Source organism: Arctopsyche grandis, chromosome 1, assembly GCF_051622035.1.
Source record: "Arctopsyche grandis isolate Sample6627 chromosome 1, ASM5162203v2, whole genome shotgun sequence".
Lineage (NCBI taxonomy): Eukaryota > Metazoa > Arthropoda > Insecta > Trichoptera > Hydropsychidae > Arctopsyche > Arctopsyche grandis.
In genome coordinates this window covers 4,864,206-4,886,961 of record NC_135355.1, presented here as the reverse complement: position 1 = coordinate 4,886,961, position 22,756 = coordinate 4,864,206, and the positions used below count along the sequence as shown (strand labels likewise).

At 32.1% G+C, this 22,756-nt stretch overlaps 2 protein-coding genes across 2 annotated transcripts in view; both read right to left on the bottom strand.

Annotated features, from left to right (window-relative positions):
• LOC143916079 (uncharacterized) overlaps positions 1 to 22,756 on the bottom strand; it is a 104,243-nt gene that overhangs the window by 30,979 nt on the left and 50,508 nt on the right. The window lies entirely within an intron of this gene.
• Positions 15,950 to 22,134, bottom strand: LOC143916428 (endocuticle structural glycoprotein ABD-4-like). The gene is made up of 4 exons (XM_077437573.1): positions 22,068 to 22,134; positions 21,235 to 21,356; positions 16,913 to 17,033; positions 15,950 to 16,168 (listed from the first exon to the last, which is right to left on the bottom strand). The coding sequence occupies exons 1-4, from the start codon at positions 22,077 to 22,079 to the stop codon at positions 16,022 to 16,024; spliced, it is 402 nt and encodes a 133-aa protein (XP_077293699.1). The 5' UTR covers positions 22,080 to 22,134; the 3' UTR covers positions 15,950 to 16,021.

The window sequence follows — 22,756 nt, the reverse complement described above, 5'->3', positions numbered from 1 at the left end:
AGGATTTCTAATTTCCTTATTTATGTATTCAATCGATTTTGAATTTTATTGTTGTGATTTTTTCCACTCCCAAGCGGTGACAAAGGTCACTCGAGCGAGTCAGTTACATGTGCGTGATTTTTTTCGCCTCTCGTCAAAAGCGCGTGTATCGCATATTATTTATGTAAATTCTGTAATCGATTGGGTAACGCATTGCTTTTGTAAAATTATTAACATTTTTTTCGTATTAAATCGACCGGGTCGTAATGCGCTATCTCGCATGTGTCCGTTGTCGTATTGCATTTTTAATCCATATTATATTATTGGAAAGTTTCTATTCGGTTTTGCATAGATTTCCGCGTTTTCACACAATAAACCGTATAAATGTATGTGTGTTGGAGTCGAATGGCACCTCGGTTGTGGGTAACCTTTAACCCCTGGGTCGATTTTGAACCGCATTAGCAATTTTTTATATACTAACTATCCGAAAGGAAGGTATGTATATAATAATATCTCCATTTATTTTATGATTTGACACGATGTATGTCATAAAATATTATAATGTGTGACTCATATATAATACATATATAATATACTTGTCATGTCAAAACTGAAAAAAATACAACAATTTAAATAATTATTATTAATAGTTTTTTTTTATTTTTTATTAATAGTTTTGGACCATTGTGGCATTACAGGAAGAACCTAATGCGCCACAATGGCCTACATTTAACAAAGATACAAATAAGTAAAATTAGTAAAAAAAACAGAAAAATTAGAAAGCAGAAAACATGGTAAAATAAAATAATAATAAAAAAGTAACAAAGGGAAAATAATAATACAATTAAATAGTACATAAAAATGTATAAAGGAGAAATAAAAAGTAAAATAAATCAAACAAAATATGAATAAAAAATAAAATCACAGCGAGGCCTAAATGGAAGAGAGTAGATTAAGATTCCACTCATACATCACATTCAAATTAAGAAAGTAATGATGAGCGCAGGTTACCAGATAAATATGTTAAAATAACATCCGATAATCTACGCTCCCCAAGGTGGAAAATATCACATTCAGGGACGGCAGCAACGATTTCATTGATAAGTCGAATAGCTCTAGGTATAGGAGCCATTCGAAAAAGAACTGTGCAAGCAGAAGGTACAACCATTAAATTATGATATCTACCACGCACATAATTATTAGGTACATAAAGTCCCAATTGTTCTAGCAACAACGGGCATGACGTATTACCACGTAAGAGCAGGAGAACGAAACGAATTAATGAGAAGTTTCTCCGAAGTTCAAGGGAATTATACCCAAGCATGCCCAAAAGGAAAGGAGTAGGATAGAGATATGGGTAATTCCCAAACTCTTTCTTATATAGAAAACGAAGAAATGCTTTTTGCACTTTTTCGATAAAAAGAGAGTAATTTGCTTCATGCGGATTCCACACAATCGCGTTATACTCTAGCTTACTTCTAACAAGCGAGTTGAAAAGCAAGCGAGAAGATATGGGGTTGGAGAATAATCTAGCAATAACTATACGTATATCAGACAATAAACAAGATTGTGCAGTTCCTATCGTCCATATAAATTAAAAATTTCTTGGCCTTTTTTTCCGTGCACCCTTTTACAAGTCACGGACTACTTATTTAATAAAGTTTTTGTGTATGAAATAAAATAGTGAAAGACACCCAATATTATACGTAAAAACCTAAAAGTAAAAAAAATATATGACTCGTACAATATGAAGAACCAGTCGAAAATACTAAATATTCCTGGAAGAGTAAATATTAGATGGTCAGAATTTAGACTGGATTGTTCATAATTTACATCAAATGGTAAGAATTATTCTGAAAGATCATTTTCAGTTGGCAATAGCGTTGGTACTGCTACAACGATGAAAATTAGTACTAAACTGAAAATTAGTAATAAAGATGAAAATTAGTAGTAAAGATGAAAATTAGTACTAAAGATGAAAATTAGTACTAAAGATGAAAATTAGTATTAAAGATGAAAATTAGTACTAAAGATGAAAACTAGTTGATCTGTCATTCGCATCTCGGTCTGGCAGTTTCGGATGCTAAGTTATAAGTTATTTATCTAAGTTTAATTTTGGACCATTATGGCATTACAGAAGCTCCTAATACGCCACAATGGTCCGAAATGAGAAATTAAAAAAATAAAAAATATACATACTATGTACATATTAGGGTTTCTGTCCCGGGTCGACCCGGGACAGACATTCCCGGGAATTCACAGAATTTTTGTTGTCCGAATTTTATTCGAACAAAAGAAATTCGTGTCCCGGGATTTCTTATATACAATATACAATATTGTATATAAGAAATACAATATTTTCACGACTGCACAAAAGGAAATAATAAATCAAATACACAAAGAATCGTAAAATATTCTCAAAAATTAAAATCGAAGAAAGAAGAAGCCTAAAACTGATTTTTTTAACACAAATTTTAAATAATTCTGATTTTATACCGAACAAAACATTCTTTAAATGTTGTAATAAAAGCGAATGTATATCCTACGGTGAAAGTATTATGAAGCGAGTATAGCCTTCTTGTATTGACAATTCCACAATGGAAGAAACTCTTTTAGATTCGGAGTAAGATGAAACAATTGTGTGTTTTACGATGAATGAAGAATTAAATAAGGAGTTATCAAAGACGAACATACAAAATAACGTAAATAAAAATAGCCTGGACTTTAAAAAATGAATAAAAATATAAATATTGACAGGAAAAAACCGATAATTTAAAAAATTGTTCCTTTTTAACAATAAAACCAACTTCAACCGAAACTGAAAGAGTTTTTTCCAGCGCTGGAAATTTTTGTACCGAATCTAGAATTAGGCTTTCGGATTCTCATTTAATTATTTCAGTATTCTTAAAAAGCTACTTTAAGTAAGTTTAATTTTATTACATTTTTTCGTAAATAAATAAATATTCTTTTATTTGATAAAAAATATATTAAATTGGAAAAAAATTTTTTTTACATGTATCCCGGGATCCCGGGAATCCCGGGAATGATACCCGGCTCCGTCCCGTGTCCCGGGAATTGTCAAAATCCGGGAAATCAGAAACCCTAGTACATATACATACATATGTATATACAAACGAAAAATATATTTATACATAATCGTACAAAAATCGCATTATAATAGTAGAAAAAGTAAAAATATCAAATCTATATCTATATATAATACTATATAAAAATGAATGTCTGTCTGTGTGTCTCAAATAGTCTCCTAAGTAACTGAACCGATGACGATGGAACTTTCAGGATTTGTTGTATGCATGTCCGGGAAGATTACTTTGAAAAAAAAAACCTCTTAATAATAATATTCGCAATTATGATTTTACTGACGCGAAAATAAAGTTATCCTTCCGCCTTCAACGCATCACGCCGCGAGTGTCACAATAATCGCGCCGCGCCTACCTTGCACTTCAATGTACTGACCTTTCAAGGCTGTACCATAAACACACAGCGGATGGCCCACGTCAAAAAATATATATACCTATATATCAAATTTATTGTCTGTGGAACGGGAACGAGATTGGGAACAAGAACGGTAACGGGAATGTGAACGAGAACGGGAACAGGAATTGTACAATTGTTATGTTGGAATTGCAACGCAATAAATAAACGTAATAAAATAAAAAGTAGGAAATATCTTGTATCTACAGCTAGCACCAATATACATATAAGAACCAGCTGCAAATACAAAACATACCCGCGAGGCCCAAATCGAAGTGAGAAGATCAAAATTGCACTCACACATCACATTCAATTATGAAAATAATGATGAGCGCAGTCTACCAGACAAATAGGTTAAAATAATCTCCGATAACCTGCGCTCATTGAAAATATCACATTCAGGTTCAGCAGCAAAGATTTCATTGAGAAGTCGGAATTGTATTGAATTGCTTTTCGTTGATTTTGGTCAGTTATTAGAACAAATAATCAGCAATTACTACAATTATTGGCCAATAATTTATCACACTGAGAAATTATTGGCCAATCAACCGAGCAGAGACTAATCAATCATTGCTAAGTTTGACCCGCTGCGTTTTATATTTCACTACGTTTACAAAGATTGGTTTTCAATATCAATATTATTTATTTTCATGTACAAAAAGTCCAAAGTATCAATTTTTAGGTTAAATAATTGAATAAAAGTGATAATAGTTTTTCTCATATGCAATATATTACATTTATTGAATGTCAAAATTATTTATACATTGAATACATTTAACTAAAGTTGAATTATTTTTCATGGGATATATTTTTTTTATGAGTGGACATTAGTTTAATGAAATTTAATATAATCCAAACTTAAGTTCAATTCATTATCACCCTTTATTTAATTTGCCTTTCGCTTAACAAAATATATATCCAGAAATATCGAGCCATCCAGCTCGAACTAAATAAGTAGTGTAACGTGACGTTCTCCCAGCCGTCCCGTCAGTTGACCGCAGTTGCTAGTTTTTTCAAATGGCAACACAGGCTGAGAGTTTTTTTCCGCGAAAAGCAGGAGGCAAGAGACTCTCATTCATTCGCATTTCGGTCGTCCACGGGCACAAGCATGCCCCGCCCTCTATCTCTCCCGAGCCGTTCCCATCGAGAACGCGCCCAGAGATCAGCCATCTTGTTGAAGAACCGCGGGACGGTTGAGTGTATCAACACTCCCTTCCCTGAGTTCCAACAGTTCGTCACCTGTATCTCCACGCAGCTTCCTACCCCCGTGTGGGTTAACCTTTCCGTGGTAGCCAAGCGCTCCGGAAAGCCCTAGAAGCATCAGCCGCTGGAAAACAGACCAGGTGACCCGAGAGCCAGCTTCACAACAGCTGCGCTGCATCTATAGACGAGACGAAGACTTCTAATTAGGAACTATCACGACAAATACAAGACATCCCAGGTTAGTCAACTCGTTCCCTTTGACCCCCACTACAGAACGAACACACCTGGAAGAACGAACAAACATATCCCTGTACGCCAGTAACTCTCCCAGCGAGAGAGTTGTATTCCCGCGTTAAAATGTCCGTCACAGTAGTATATTTTATGCTTGCGTTACAGGTCTGCAAAAATTTATCAATGGTCCGTATAAAAGGTATAAAAAGGTTGAGAAACACTATGCTAATTAGTTAGTATTTTATAATTACAGAAAAGTTTTAAATTACGGAAACTTAATTCAATTACAATGAGTTTTTTAAAAGATAAATAGATTCCTCTCTTAGATGAGAGTATTCAAAAGATGGATATCAAGTTGATAGGGGTCTGTGGACCATTGATTAAAAACCTCTGATATACTATACATATGGTTATTATCCTTGGCTATATCCTAGTGCATTCTTATTAGGGGTGTTAGGTTTCAACTCATTTGAGTCTCGTCGGAATATGTTACTGGGAAGGCACTTTTTTAAGCTGTTGAATGGGATAATACACAATCCTCAGGTTCTAAAGGAATTTAGGTTTAATGCACCATGTAAATTCAGGGACTTGAGAAATCGTGATTTGTTTGTTCCTCCTGTGGCTCGCACAAATATGTTGTCAACGGCTCCTATATCTAGAGCGATATATCTGCTTAACAGGATTTCTGGTGAAATTGACCTCTTCAATATAAAATATACTAATCTGGTTGAGTGGTTGTTGAGGAATGCCAGTGGTTTATTTTGCCTATTATAAATATTAATGATTGTTATTACTTTATCTATGTTTTTTTCTTTTTTTTTTATGATTTTATGATTTTAATGATGTTGTGTTAATATTGTTATTATTATAAGTTATTATTACTGTTATCAAGTTATTATTACTGAATGACCGGCCACAGCGACGCGTTGGAGATCTCTGTAATGTCACTGTGGCTAATATGTTAAATAAATAAATAAATATGTATGTAGATAAATAAAAAATGGAAATAACAAATAATCTTGAGGTAAAATTTGATTTTATCCAATCCATTTCCGGTAAACCGGTTTACCGGTAAATGGCCCTAAAAAAAGCTCGATCATTTATCGGTAAATTATTACTTTTAAATTAAATTAAGTAAATTGACAAAACATTTTCGCTGCGTTTTATCACACTGCTCTCCTTTATTTTATCTTCTTAAAACACTGGTTCGACCTAGTGCTTCGTCAAGGAGAAGAAATATACATATACAATAATGACGAAACTCCGACGAAAGGGTCTCTTGGACTGTATTCGTCGGGGGGTGGTGGCCTCATATTGAGGGCTTTAAGGGTCAAATTCCGTGACCTTTAAAGCGGGCTTAGTATACAATAATGAAAATAATAGTAGAAATTATAGAACGGATCTACAAGGAAGATGTAGGAAAACTATCAATTTCAGATTCCGATGGTGACATTCTAGTACTTCAACCTACGACTAAAAGGTTTTTAATCAGTAAAATAAAGGCTTCAGTTAGCTATTAAGAATAATAAAATCAGTTTTGGAAAGGAACCTACGCAGAAGTAAAAAATAAAGAGAAATGAAATTGCTTTTTTGATGTAATGAAATAAAACTGAAAGAGTTACTTGAAAAATTAGATCACAACAATCAGAATGTGAATACATTATGTTTTCTTCGCTGTTATTTTCATAGACGAAGAATAAAAAAATTCGGATGTGACCAACCAATGACTTTATCTATGTATTTGAGGAATATAAGAAAGTCACAAAACAAAATTCTATATTAAACCGTACAGACACATTCACACATACCGGCAGCATTATGAACTACTAATAATAGCTAAGACAGCATTTTCGATACAAATTGAGCGCAAATGTATGGAAACTTGCATAAGACAAAAATTCTACTTCCGGCTGTCGAATTTTGTTTAATTTTTTTTATTACTTAAAATCAGTATTACATACATTAAATATCAAAAAGATTAAAATAATTTAAAAGGTCAAAATAAAATAATGAAATATTGTTTTAAAAAAAAATACTACTTCCGGTTTGCGAATTCAGACCAAAACTTTATCAGCTCTAAGTTAGTACATAAAAAATTCAAATATAAATTTTCAGCTTGATACGTTGAGGGGCGTGGACAGAATAGTGGGCACAACATTTTTTAATTTTTTTTTATTTACATCACATTGAAACAAGAATCATACTTGAATTTTTTCGTAAAGAATACACATATTTATAGGGTCAAAAAAATAGTGGAAGAAAAATCGAACAAGAGTAAACTGCCACTTCCGGTTGACGGATACTTACCAGATTTTATACATAACTTGGAAATTTGCTTTTAATTCAATAAACCAAAAGGTTTCTGAGAAAAACATAAAAAGTCTCGATTCTCTAAACTAAAAGTACTACTTCCGGCTCAGATAAAAATATAGGGTTATAAAGATTATTATTTCTATTACAGGTAAAAAAATTTCAGTCCGATTCAGTTAGCGGTTTGGGAGATAATTGAATTCAAAAACTTAAAAAAAAGAGGATACCTATAAGGGGAGGTAACATTTCCAGTCAACTTTAAAATTTGAAAAAAATTTAAGTTATGTCGATAAGAATTTCAGTACCCGATACTAAGTTTCAGTTCGATAGGACTAACGGTGTTCAAAAAATCCCCAAAATACACACACACACACACACACACACACATTTTTTCTAGTTCATGAAAACGTGATCAGTAATCGATTCTGAGTTCGAATCAGTCATAATCTCAAGGTCGAATTTTCGCATGATCACAAAACATCGTCTATTGTTGTACGTAATTACGTATGTATGTACAAGTAGTATAATTTTTTAGGTCTATATAAAATATGAATTTACTAAGAATTCATTACTACTCATATTTATTTTTAGGCAATATATTTTATTATTGAATAAAAAATATTTATTAGCGTTTGGTCGAATATATTTAGAACAAAAGAAAATATGATAGTGTTGCGTAGGGGTGGGTGGAGGATCCAAGTAAAAGGCCAACAGTCGTTTCACAGCATTTATTGATGATTAAGGAGATACACGCAGTGTCACTGCTCAGTCCAGAATTACACGATATCGCCTACGTACCGCCTTATAAAGGGTAGATCTCTCAGGACGCCTAATCTGTTTACCTGTTGTATAGTCACGTATTCGGATATGTATTTCCACGACATTGGGTCTCCCCGTACCGATTCTGAGAAATAACTAATAACGGTCATTGTTTAGCCTAAATGCACTTAGAGTCCAGATATAATCCTTGGAAGTAAGTGCATGCACTTAGTTAACCCGATAACAGATATCCGTTGGTTTAAGTGCAATTCGCTCAATCCGCGGCGTACGTAACAATAGTTGATTGGTAAACCGATAATTTGTAAAAAAATATCAGATTACTGGTAAACGGAAATTATGAAAAAATGAACTCCCTACTAAGTACACAGGTAATATTATAATGACCAAACAAATCATTGACTTATTTAATTCTTAGATTTCCTAAAATACAGTGTAAAGTCCATTTTTAAAAGTAGTTATTTTTATTATTTATCTATGTACTCATTTTTTTTTAATAAAAATTTCAGTAGATTGATAAAGTTGTAAATACAAACTTTATTATTAAAAATAATTTAATTTAATATCCATGAAAAATATACATAGATAATGTGTTCACAAAATATATATATGCAAATATGATTTTAGTTATTTAACCGTATTTTTCCCCAAATATTAAAACATACAATATTTCAAATTCAATTTATTTATTATATTATATTACTGATCCTTCTTTACTGAAAACTTCCATTGAACTTATCATGTTTGATAAATATCTGTCTTAATCTTGTGGTTCAAGGTTAAGATCAATCAGTTTCCCACTCTGTAGATTCACCAGGAAAGATAAATAAATGAATCATTCTTTTTCATTCAATTTCCCTATAAATCATTCTACTAAGCCAATGAATACTAGAATATTATTAGATCTTTGATCACTCTTGCAAATAAAATTAATTATTATCTTATCAATGCTAAAGATTTGCATTTGAATATAGCTTCTTGATTTATATGTTTGTTATGTATATTACTTTAAAAGTTTTGGGCAGTTTTGGTACGTGGTATTGAAATATGTATGTACGTATTATACAATTGAAATGATTTATTTGCGTTTTGATTTAACAGTTTTTTTTATTGAATGATGCTAAATTCATGTATGTACATATGTATGCTCACTTGTAAATTGTGCAATTCATTATCATAGAAAATATTATGTATTCCATTACTATGTGATTTTTTTGGCATTTCCTGATAAAGTAATATTTGACGCTATAACTGATTAAGCAATTATTTGCCTATTATTTTTTTGTATTATAAATTGACGCGAATAAATTTTTCACAAACTTCTTTTTATAAAAACATAAATTTTGTATGTTTTATGTTTGAACAAAAAACAATAAAGGTAGTTTATAAATGTACATATGTATGTATATAAGACGATATATACAGTTAACGCTGTTTAAAATAAAATTAAAAGGTATAAATAAACAGGAAAAGTGGGTTCCAATTTTTAAGTATAAGTAAAATAGCCATCTGTTATTCGAGTATCATCCGAACACTTAAAAAATAATTTAGTAAATCCATTCCTTTTAGCTTTTTAATTGTCTCCTGTTCTGTATACGTAATGAGTAATAAAATTATCGAAAAATCACGGTCGTGTCTGTTCATTTGAATAAATACCTATATTTTTATATGTTTATGCTAGCCAAAAGATATTATAAATTCGAAGAATCCTTTACTTTTTCGTATAAATTATGGCTGGTTTTTAAAATGTGCGTATTGCGAAATTATTTATAACTGCCTATCATTAATATGGAAAATTAAACCTTGAAGACCATCATTGTTTATTGATATGACTTCTGATACAACGAAAAGTGTTCAAATGACTTGTTAAATAACAACTCACTCAGGATTTTTGGTTAATTTATTCAAGAAAAATAAAAATTAAATCCTTTGGTAAAGATATTTCATTAATTTTGATGAGAACAAATTTTAAGTTATTCAAATAATTATTAACAAAAAACTTTTTAAATTATATACAAATTTTTAGGGCATCTGTGGCTAAATTTCTAAGCATAATTCCTTCTCATTTTTTGCTTTGAAGCGTTAGATGGCGATATATAATATATATTTATTTTCATGTGGCAAATGTATAGTGAATTCATTACATTTTGATATGATAAGATAATATAAATATTACCAAACAAGTGTCACAACGATATTCCACAAAATTCATATAAAACATATAAAACAAATATTTGTTATGTACATATGTTAATATTATATACAACTTACATATAATACTTTTCAATGTCATCATCTTTGATTTTCCACACTCTTAAATCACTTTTATTATTATAGTGTAAATTATATGTGTTCGATATAGGCTTTATGTTAATATATGAAATGTTAATTTCGAAATGTATTATATTATATGTAAGTACATCATTTTAGGAATTTTGATATATGTCAGATCAGAAATCAGAAATCTTTTTCAAACGAGTATAAAATAAATTGCAAAAATTGAAATATTTGCAATTCACTACCTACATACATACATACACACATATAATATTATAAATTGAAATGATTTATGTATATATTATAATTTTAAATGATTTATGTATATATCAACCAGCAGTACGGATCGGTGGTTGCGCTTATGCTTTGCACCGAGAGGTTACCGTGTTCAATCCCGTGCAAATCTTTAATACTGCTGATCAGACTTGGATATTTGTGACTCCAAGTCGATCGTTTCTTATCAGAGTTTGCCAATTTATCTGATTTCATTGTTGAAACGGTTTCTTCATCAAATTGGCAAAAATCAACCTACCCGCTGTCACAAATATCGGAATTTGATTAATGTACAATATGTAAAAATGTATGTACAAGTCTAAATCCATAGATGTCTCTATGAATTAATTCATTAATTAATTGATTGTTGATTTTGTATTCTTTAGCCTCTCCAAATACAGCGATTTATGTAATAAAGTGCTGTAATGTTTGTAATTAATTGTCTAGGAAGGCGCATTGGGGTCTACTTGTTAGGCCTTCCTGGTATATATCTATGTAAAAATAAATAAATTTGTATTCGACTGATTCAACTTTGAACCTTTTGAAAACATGAACTGATATATAAAGCTAAGAACCACTTATGAATTAAAATGATTTCCACATACATATTGTCTTTAGTTAGTTGTCATATTGTGATTTAAATTTAAATGAAAAATGTGTTCACAATTGAATATGGAAATTAACTCGCATTGAGAAATCAAATCAACTGAGCTATACTGTATAGCTCGGTTGTTGCGTTAATCCTGACCACTGAGAGGTTCCCGGATTCAAACCCTGGGTTGACCTTGATTGAAAAATAATTTATTCCGAGTTTTTCTGTAGTACTGCTGGTCAGATTCAGATATTTGTCAGGGCTGTGAAGTTGGATCAAAATTTACCGACTCCGTCTTCGACTTTATTTTATGATTGGAGTTCGATACCCACCCTAACTCCGATTCCAAACTCCGACTCCAACTTGAACTATTTTAGTAAAATCGACTTTTATTTCCAACGTATAAAATTATTAGTAATAAAAATATTAGCGATTTTCAAAAACAAAAAATTAAAGGAATTAAAAAAAAATCACTAAAAATTGACATGTAACACAATTTATTTAATTATTGGTAATTTTCAATTAGGTATGAATAATAAAAAGTAAGTACATTCATAGTGTATGTGTATGAATTTCATACACAAATAAATCAATGCGAAAAATAAGAGTTAAAATGAGAATAAAAAAGTATTTTCATAAATAAATTATTAAATTTTTATTTAATAGTGGATTTACTTCAATAAAATTGAAAACTAATTGACACGGTTCAGTGATTATTCCGCAAAAAGCGCTCTCGCGCACGTCACTAAAATCTCGATCACCGAACATCTAGCACCGAAAACACTCCATCAATCGAAAGCTACCCTCGCGAAATATAATACTAACGAGAACTCGAGTGCCAGATATTCCGTATTCGCAATTTTCGCAATAATCCGTTTACCAATTGACACATGCCATAAGAGGGCTGGATACCCGAAACGTTAATTTTGTTGCCGTTCCTTTCTTCGATATATATATTGAGTGAATGTATATATTGAATGAATGCGACAATATATATCAATATATATATATATATATATATATATATATATATATATATATATATATATATATATATATATATATATATATATATATATATATATATATATATATATATATATTAAGTGAATGCGACAGTTGCGCCTCGACCAGATAATATATATTTTAAATCAACAAAATTGAGGTTTCGTATTCTCCAGTTTTCTCCTCGGAAACTGGACCAATTTTAAAAAAAATTTCATCATCGGTATGAGAAAGATATTTTCTATGTTTGTATGGTCATATTTTTTTAAACATCAACCGTTAAATAAGCACGCTGGACTCTTTTCGTGGGTGTAAAAAATTGGCGATTTTATAGATGTTTGGCGGCTCCTAACTTCTATAAAAAAATAACTAATCAAAAAAATAAAACCACAAAATCATGCCAATGGTGGATATCCATAGCATATTAAAAAATAATTTCTCTAGTGCCATTATTGAGGAAGAGAGAAGTGTAATACGTTTGTATGGACAAGGCGCTGGTGTACAGCCCTCTTAATATTACATATTAATTAAAGAAAATAATAAAAAGTGCCGAAATCGGTTGATTTTTCCCGACTCCTACTCCACTTGAAATGCTCCGACTCCACAGCCCTGATATTTGTGACTCCAATTAAATCGTTTCCTATCTGAGTTTGCCAATTTATCTGATTACATTGTTGAAACGGTTCCTATTCGTACCCACTATGTCACCAACATTTGAATACGATTTCAAATTTACAATCTACTAGCTGAACCCGGCATGCGTTACAATGCCACAATAACGTATGCAATTCCCGTTACCAATCCCGTTCTCGTTCCCGTTTCCGTTCCCGTTCTCGTTCTCGTTCCCATTTATCGGAAAAACTTGTTTATTTTACCCTTATAACGCATGCCTCGACGCGAAAACATTTGAAATTATTGCGTTGCAATAACACTCATTCCCGCTATTCCCGTTTCCGTTGCTGTTTTTGGCCGATTTTTTTTCACATTAAGCTTCCCGGATATGCATACAATAAATCCTGAAACTTCTATCGTTCCATCGTACAATAACACATTCAATTCCCGTTCCCGTTCCCGTTTCTCTATGCGTTTCGATAAGTGAATGTTTCAGTCTCAAATTAATACCTAATAATCAAATTAAATTATAGTAAAGTATAGGAACGCATACGTGACAGACAGACAAACATTGATTTATATACATATGTAGGATTGTTATGAGTGGTACGTAATGTCAGGTTGGTATGAGTGGTACGTAATTTATTAGTACGTTGGTAATGCGTGCGCGCAAGTTGGTTACCAACGTAAACATTTCCTTAACTACACACTGGCGCTTCATACTTTCGCGTCAATAAAATCGTAATTACGAATATTATTATTGAGAGGTTTTTTCCCTTTTGTTTCACAGTAATCTTTCCGGACATGCATACAACAAATCCTGAAAGTTCCATCTTAATCAGTTTTTTGGTTTAGGAGCCTATTCGAGACAGACAGACAGACAAACATTGATTTATATATATATATATATATATATATATATATATATATATATATATATATATATATATATATATATATATATATATATATATATATATATATAGATGCATTAGTTTTGCCAGCAGCATGGGTCGGTGGTTGGATTTTGCCGGGTTCAATCCCGTGAGTCGACCTCGACTTTGGTCAGATATTTGTGACTTCAAGTCGATCGTTTCCTATCAGAGTTTGCCAATTTTTACATACCTCTTATACAGTTCACATGTTTTTCGTTTAAGAAGTCATTTTTTATAGTACGTTGGCAATGCGTGCGCGCAAGTCGGTTACCAACGTAAACATTTCCTTAACTACACACTAGCGCTTCATACTTCGCGTCGATAAAATCATAATTACGAATATTATTATCAAGAGGTTTTATCCCGTTTTTTTTCACAGTAATCTTCCCAGACATGCATACAACAAATCCTGAAAGTTCCATCGTAATCGGTTCAGTGGTTTAGGAGCCTATTCGAGAAAGACAGATAGACAAACATTGATTTTTTTATATATATAGATAAATATACATGTTTAACTACCATGTGTCGTTCAGGGGCAGCCCGTAATGGTATCGTGGGAAATTACATTTTTTTAAATAAATAAAGTCTTCGAATTTCATAACACTGTGACTTTAATTTTGAAATGTATATATTTAAGTAAAGAAGAGCCGCAGGTTCCCGACCACTGTATTAGAACAATCTCATTGTCAAATGTGGTATGTTTTCTGTGGAATTTTGACACTTTTTTCACGTCGTCAGCTTCGTAACCCGTCCAAATGTTAAGCAACGATGTTAAAGATACGAATTATTAATGGACGCATAATCTAGCACGCAGCTTCAAATGTCTGGACCAAAGGCCGAAAGTCGTCCGAGTGCCCGCCGTTGCGAAATTGTGACTCCTCTTGTCTTAAAAAATCACGCATTGACCCACAGAATAGTACTCTTCGATTGTAAATAACAAACATAATCATAAATAATTTGCACTGGCGTTAGACGCAAACGAATATACATAATATGCGAGTGTGGAAAAAATGACGAGCAATAAAAAACGGCAATCATCACGTGCGATTCCAAACGAGCTATTGTTAATTTTTTTTTGTCTGTTGAAATTTATTCCGATTGGATGAAATAACTTAATCGCTATCAAAATATCATATGTTTACAAAAAATACTTCATATTTAAATACACTTATGGAGACGATCATCTGAAGTTGAATCTTTGTTTCAATTTAGAACCACTAAATAGATTTATTTACTAGAGTAAATATTTGGTTTATTACAAATACCAAATATTTACTAGAGTAAATATTTGGTTTATTACATATACCATTACTAGTGTTGTGCCCGTTGTTTTCAATGGGTGGTTTCGGTAAGGAATTGATACACGAATTAAAATACAGTTACATGTTGTATATAAATATAATGTAAGGTAATTTATAGGCGCGCGCACATATCAATAGTAAAAAGTTGAGTGCGCGCATTACACGCTCGCCGATCCAAACCTGTTCACCCGTTCAAAATGATCAATGAAGTTTGTGTGTGTGTGTGTGTGTATACTCTCCCACCTAGCACATCTGACGCTGACGCCACCCGTTCCAACTCGCTCAATATCGGGAGCACATGTCAGGCGCTCCACCCCCCCTCCCCCCACTTCCCCGATACCCACTTTCGTGCGTTTCGTCGACACGATTGGTCGTCACGCTACATCCCTATACATAGCTTACACCCCTGATATTCTAAAATTTGTTTTTTTGAAATCTCCATACTTGTCCACGCGTCCGCCACATACATACATACCGTTTTTATATATATTATAATTTAAATTTCACCAAAATGTATGCAAACGCTTTTTTCTACTTTCACTGACCCAAACAATGCCAGTCAATTCGACCTTTGTTTATAAATAAAACCTACCGTTTTTTATAATATTATATTAATTTTAAATTTTTTAATTATTGATTTTTCATTTTGCATCGATGCAGTTTTTATTATTTCGTTTTAATGACGGTGTAAAAAAGTTCAAAAAAGAAAAGAAAAAATTTAAGTAGTATTGTGGAAATTATGCCTGAAAGTTTTCATAGCTTTAACGATAACTATTTGTAATCAAATTTTATTTGCATCAAATGTCAAAACCGTAATATACATACATATATGTGTTTTAGGAAAAATGCTAAAAGACTGAATTAATTTGAATATCATTTACATTGCTTTTATTTTTTCATTTTATATACAATCATAATATAACTTACAATATCAAAATGCACTCATATTAATATACATAATACACATAGTTTTATTTTATATTATCAAATATATATATAACATACATATTTTACATATTTTTTCGGTTTATTTATTGCTGGTCTTCTGGTTGTGGTGGAGCAGTAGCCAAGTATGCTAACGCCCTCTGGATGGCTTCTGGGATTGGGGGTGGGGTTGGTAAATGATCACCAGTTGGTTGGAAACCATTTTCATCAGCGATGTAGGTCACACGGAATACCTGCAAAATAGTTAAATTAGAAATGGAACACAGATGAACAGATATTTCTGAAATTTGAACAAACATTCAGACAGTTTACAATGCAAGTACATTTTTGGCTCATGATTGTATCGTGTCGATGATGACAAAACGGATGCATTCTGTATATTCGTTTATACACAGTTTAAGTAACGAAATATCTTTCATACAATGAATGTCATTATAGTTCATATTTTTTTTTATATAATGTCATTGAAATTAAAATGTACATATACAGTTGCGATCACTTTCAAGTGGTTATGACTTATGAGGCTTGAAGGTGAGCTTTATTCTTATTTGACAAAGAATGTTGAAATTTTCAAAGGAAATCCTTTACTTTATATACGTTCATGTGTATATGTATATTGAGAATTGCCGTTTTGTGCAATCTGACCAGCGGGTTCATGATCTTTCAAACTTCGATAAAAATCCACGCAATGTTTCAAAATCATATTTTGTAATGTAATTTCGGTACGTGTTTCGGCGCATTTCAATATTTATTCATTTAATACGACTTTAATGAGAGGGCTTAATACACAACGATGTTTCATTCTTACGTTATTTATTATGTTATCGAATATAAGAGCAGTGCTAAAAAATACTCCATTAGTACCATTCATGAAATTAGTCAATTATCTGTTGCTGTATTATTATTTTTTTTGTACTTTTAAATTGAAATACAATGAGTCGTGCATTTTTATTTATCTATTTATCGACTATACTTACATTGCCTTCATTGTCAGTGTATTGGTATTGTCCTTGGGCTACTTGAGCTTCTTTTTCAGGATCTCCAGCATTCTTCAGGAAGCCTTGTTCTTCAGCTGCGATTCCGTTTCCAGTTTCGTAACTATTATCATAAGAAAGGAATTCGTTTAGTTTTAATTATTAATATTTAACTAAACCATTTGTTTGTAATGTATTGTTTACAAACAAATAGTTTAGAACCACTGAATTTGGGATTCTATCTCACAGTACTCTAACTTAGACCTTAGTCTACAAACTTAAATCCGCCAATTGTTACAAATTCCTAAAGAAAGATCTTAAAAATATTCCAAATTATCAAAAAAATAAATGGAGATTCGATGAATTATTTTCATATGAATCTTTAAAATATTCCATGCCTACATTGGATAACATAAAAGTCTGCAGATATTTTGATATTAAATTTTATCATTAAACTTACAATTTCCTTATACATATAATTCTTCTTGAATTGAAGTACTCAAATCGCAAATAAATTCAACAAAGTGCGAAATAATATGCAGCCCTTTACATACGACACGCGTATTCACAACTGGCTTTCATTCGATTGATTTATGAATTTAATACTCAAAATTACGAACGGTGTAATATAAAATCAAGCCGATAAATATGTATGAATAATATTATATACTCGAATACATGCATCATCTTACACGAGGTTGTGCAAAATGACTTTCCGAACAATTAATTATTTTCACTTTTTACGTTCCCGAACATCGAAAGATTGCGACGATTTAACATTCATTTTCTTCGTCAGAGGTCAAAGGTAGAAATTCTTTCCCATTGTAAGATTACGTAAAATTTGCGGTAGGTCTCGAAGTATGCCACGCTTCTTAGTGCCATCCATCCATCACATTGAAAGACATGGAAACCGTTTCGGAGGCCTGCATGTTGCAATATCTTTGTCATTGTTGAATTCAGATTCAGAAAAAAAGACTGAAGCCCATCCAGAGTACCGGGTGTAAAATTGTAAAGTAAAATTATGACACACATAAAGTATGTCAACTATAAAATCACTACAAATCCCAGATCATCTCTAGCATAGCAATAATACTTAAATGATTAAATAGTAGAATGATGATTTTAATGATAAAATTTAGCTGCTGAGTGATTTACAGTCAGTTTGTATTGCGTCAAAGTTGAATATAAATTTCAATGATGATCACAATGCATTCATTACATATACAAATCAATGGTTTGTTAGAGAGCAGCTTTGGTCATTTAATTTTGCAATAAATCCTTCTGTATTTTGTTTGTGATTCTACGTTTAAAAACATCAGGCGAAACCCAATAAACTTTGGCCCCTATAAATTTATATTAAAAGTTTGAATGGAAGTCTCGTAACACTACTGGAGTAGACTGAAATGTTGACCAGCGATAAATCAAAGCCCAACAATGGTGTCACGACTGCAAAAGGTAACAAACTCGCCTCAAAACGTAACGATGATTCGTAGAAAATGGTATACAATCTCTTCTTTTACTTTCTCGACTGATGACAATACAACATTGCCGACAAACGTATCGTGTCCATCATCTATCTGCTGGCCTGTCATTGTGTAATGGAGTACGACATTTAGATTTTCATGTAAAATTTGCCCGCCTTCGCGAAAGACATAATCCTTTATATAACATATAAATTATCGTTGCAATAGTGTGACTTAGGAGGCACTTATTACATACATATGTGGTACCTATTTGCAGTATACTGGGCGAAGATGAGCGGTGGCAATTTAACCCAAAGGTCAACCGACATAACGATCATTGCGTTTTATGCACTTCAATGGAAAATATCATTCGCGCCGTCTATTTATTGGACAACTTGGTGAAAATGCATGAATTTAAGTGTGTCATTGATTTGATTCAGAGATTCTCAAGTATATGCAGAAACTATTACATTAGTTCATTTAAATTGTTCTATACTATCAAACGAACAAAACTCGTATGTTAGTTCTTGTATATTTTTCAATCGTTTCTTGAAACTTGCCTGAAGACTATGACGATGATAGATGAAGCTAACTTTCCAAAAGAGCAATTTACACTTGGCCAAACTCATCGAGGCGATAATACGCTTTATTCAAACCAATGAATAAAATACATAAGCCTAGAAATAAATGATATAATGATGATTCTAATGAAAACTGCATCTATTCAGCCTGCCATTAAAAGACTATAAAAATTTCGTACTATTTTTAGAAGCATTTATATTTTGCATGATTGAGCCGATATACATATTTGTAAGTGGCGTAAATTCAATTTTCTTGATTTCGAAAAATATATCGCAAAATATTAAATATAATGTTTTGCGTTTTTAAATATTCAAAAATACTGATGGCTTGTAATAAGTTTATTCTCCTTTTCCAAGATTCTGGATATATCGAAATGAAAGCAGTGATAACAATTTGTGAATTAAGTTAAGCTGAAATAGTATTGTTGGAACTTAAAATTGGACTTCCTTCACTTTTAAATATAGCGGCTCATATGTATGTATGTATAATATATTGAATATACATATCTGTATTGTAAGAACGTTCAAATGCACTTGGCGTGTTTAGTATATTTTCTTTTACATAATAACATGTCTTCCTTTAGCAAATGTTAAATTTATGATATTATTACTAATAATGTATGAAACTGATAATATATGGACGTATAAAAAAAATGATATTATAGTATTTTAAATAGGGTAATATATTAATATTTGAATTGATTAGTACCAATTAAATGCTAATGTGAAAAACTTTTTTCAAATTTATTACAGGTATTGATTTATGATCGACAGGCTTATATTTTACAGTTCCTGTTATTACCTATTTGCAATATTGTTAACAATAAAAAATGCTACATGTAATTTACGGAGATGTTTAGATTATATTATATAAAAAAGCGATTAGGATCGTTCGGAGTTTAAAAATATTTTAGATAGCAGCGATATTATACATCAAAATTTTTTGACGGATAACACAAAGGTGAAACTTTCTTTAAAGATTTATAATGTTCAAAATAACTTTCAAATGAACGTTTGCATGATTTTTTCGCGTATCGAGTAGGCGTTTGCGCCACCGCATGTTTCAAATTTCGCAATGATATATTGTTTAAGAAAAGCAAGAGGAATGATAGATAATAATGCTTTTAACGCTTTAAAAACTTGTTACGCCACATTTTTAGCCTTTGACGAGTGTGCAATTTCGTTTTGCTTTTATTGAGCTTTTTCAAAGCTCTCATTACGATCACAATAAACAGAGATGTGTCGTTTCGAGCGATCACACATCGTGCATTGTAATTTTCGAAAACATTCTCGACTTTAACGCGTTCCATTTAATTTATATGATTTACTCTCGGTTTCGAGACGAAAGTGATAATTTCACTAATGGGTAGAGCCGCTCGAATATCAGCACGTACACAACAGACGTCTTCGTAAGCTCTTTGTTTTCCCATCCAGAGGCCAAAGTCCAGAGAGATGTCGGTGTGATAACGTTAATGTTAATGTTGACATTACGTATGCAAATAACAGAGGATGCTGCACAAACCTATGCGAACAATCGAGATGCACTTTCCTTGCGACGTTTAACAAGGAGAGATCGTCCGTTGCACAATCGCGGCATTTTTGCACGTCTTTAATGAGCGTAAAATTTGGTCAATTACATTATTAATAGCAAGCAACACTCATTGAAAACGTTGAGCTAATTTTAATTTTTAACATTGCCGTTTTTATTTGAGCTAATCGCTTGGTTTTGGCCTTGCGTGATCCGCAACTGTTAGAAGCGTCTCAATTCTGGGCTAAAGTAATTTGTGTTAGAATCTATTGTGGCCGTAAGTCATGTCTGTGACTCAACACCTACACTATTATGTTACAGGTCAGACCTATGGACTTGATTTGTGGTGAACGATTTGAACATTAGCCGCAATTAACCGAGAGATGAATCCCGAAACATTATCGAACAGTGTATATAATGTTACATAAAAGTTAGACTTGAGTCGCAGTATTATTGTGCAATACAATATATGTATGTTTGGCCGTGATATTTGGCGTCAAAACATACATATTTTCATAATAAAATCTAAAGTTCGAGAAAATTTTATGAAATCAAATCAATCAACGCGCTGCTGTTGAGAAACACCATTGTGGTGAAATTCGGAATTTGCGTTTCGAACCATGTTATATTTAATGATCGATGCAAATGCGTTTCCAACTTTATGATGAGCATTTTAACTAGTTTTGCAAGTTATTCTAATCGACCGATGTGTTTTGAATTTTTTATTGATACTGTGGGTAATTTAATGCTTACCTCCATTTGTAGGAACCATCTGGGTTGATTTCTTGCTCTTGTTTTAAAATCGGAATGGGTTCTGTAGATGGGCCAGATTGGGGAGCTGAGAGAGCGACGGCGAAAAGAGCGAAGCAAACAACCTAATTAATGTTAAAAAAAAAACAATTAGCATAATAAATACTGTGAAAGAAAGCATGGTTATTATTACAAAAAATTTTTAAAATTAAATTTAGCGTTAGATTTTAAGTTGCAGTAAATAAATTGAAACGAATTTAATACAACAAGAGAATATTTGAAAGCTTTTAAAAATACATTCTGATTTATTGATGCTTTATAGAATTGAAGAATCATATTTTAGCTTGATTTTACTACATTAGATGTTATATAGAATAAACAGAAGTTTTATATCAGACTTATATGTAGTATCAAACATTGACTTGAATTCATATAATATTTTTAAATAATTATTTATAAAAATAAAATCAACCAAATCAGTGTATATTATCTAAAGAAAATGCCAAATTAATCAATGAATGTAATATTATTATTTGCATCAATTTATAATAAAATCAGAAAATGAACAATTTTCTTTAAAACGATTTTGAACGATGAGAGCTATTTTTAAATTCACTAGAATAGCACAATTTTCACTTAGAATAAGGCGTTTTGTGAAAATCGTTGTACGAATTTTCACTCGCAATTTGACACAACTTAGAACCAGTTTTTCTCAGAAGCGCGCGCTTTCGGCCGCTCAAACCGGATCACAACTTTAAACATGAGAGCTTTTCACGATACGACTTGTGAAAAAAGCGCGAACAGCATCTGGTGTAGTTTTCCAGGTTTGAACTTACGAGGAACTTCATATTGAGTGGGTATAGGGTCGAGTGGATGTGGCACGAGAGAAAGACGTTTGCACGTAAAGCACAATGGTTGACTTATGATGCTTGTGGCAGTGTCATCCTCAGTATTTATACAGTTCGGTGGCCGCCGTGGGCAGACCCTGGTACCTCTGATGGGTCAGATGGTGAATTGTGATGGTGGTGGTGGTGGTGGTGGTGGTCCAGAGGAGATCGCCATGGGCCCACGAGGTGACTCGTCTGCCATACTACATCACATCATCATTCTTCCAAAGGTTACCACGCACGCACAACGACACAATCGTGCCGATAAACAATTAATCGTGATTGTATTGTTTTATGATGTGGTGAAAATAATTGGGGCACGCATTTTATGGGCGTTTTCCGCAAACTTTTCCGACCCACACACACACACACACTCAGCGAATGTATGTAGAGCTTTACGAAATTGTTTATAAATACTATCATTAGACACAGTTTAATAAGGAATAACGTCTCGAATACTAACCTTTCTAAGCTCCAAGTAATACAAAATAAATCCCTAAAAATAATTTATAATACACCCATATATACTAACTTGAAAAAACTGCATGCCATAAATAATATTCCGTTTGTTACAGACATTACTAACAAACTAACCAGTAGATTATATGGCAGAATCACCAATAACCATACTAACTAAC

Excerpts from the sequence above, each read along its gene's own strand:
- LOC143916428 (XM_077437573.1), bottom strand. Across the intron at positions 17,034-21,234 it reads GATGGTTCCTACAAATGGAG|TTACGAAACTGGAAACGGAA; the intron begins GTAAGCATTAAA and ends TTATGATAATAG. Across the intron at positions 16,169-16,912 it reads ACACTGACAATGAAGGCAAT|GTATTCCGTGTGACCTACAT; the intron begins GTAAGTATAGTC and ends ACTATTTTGCAG.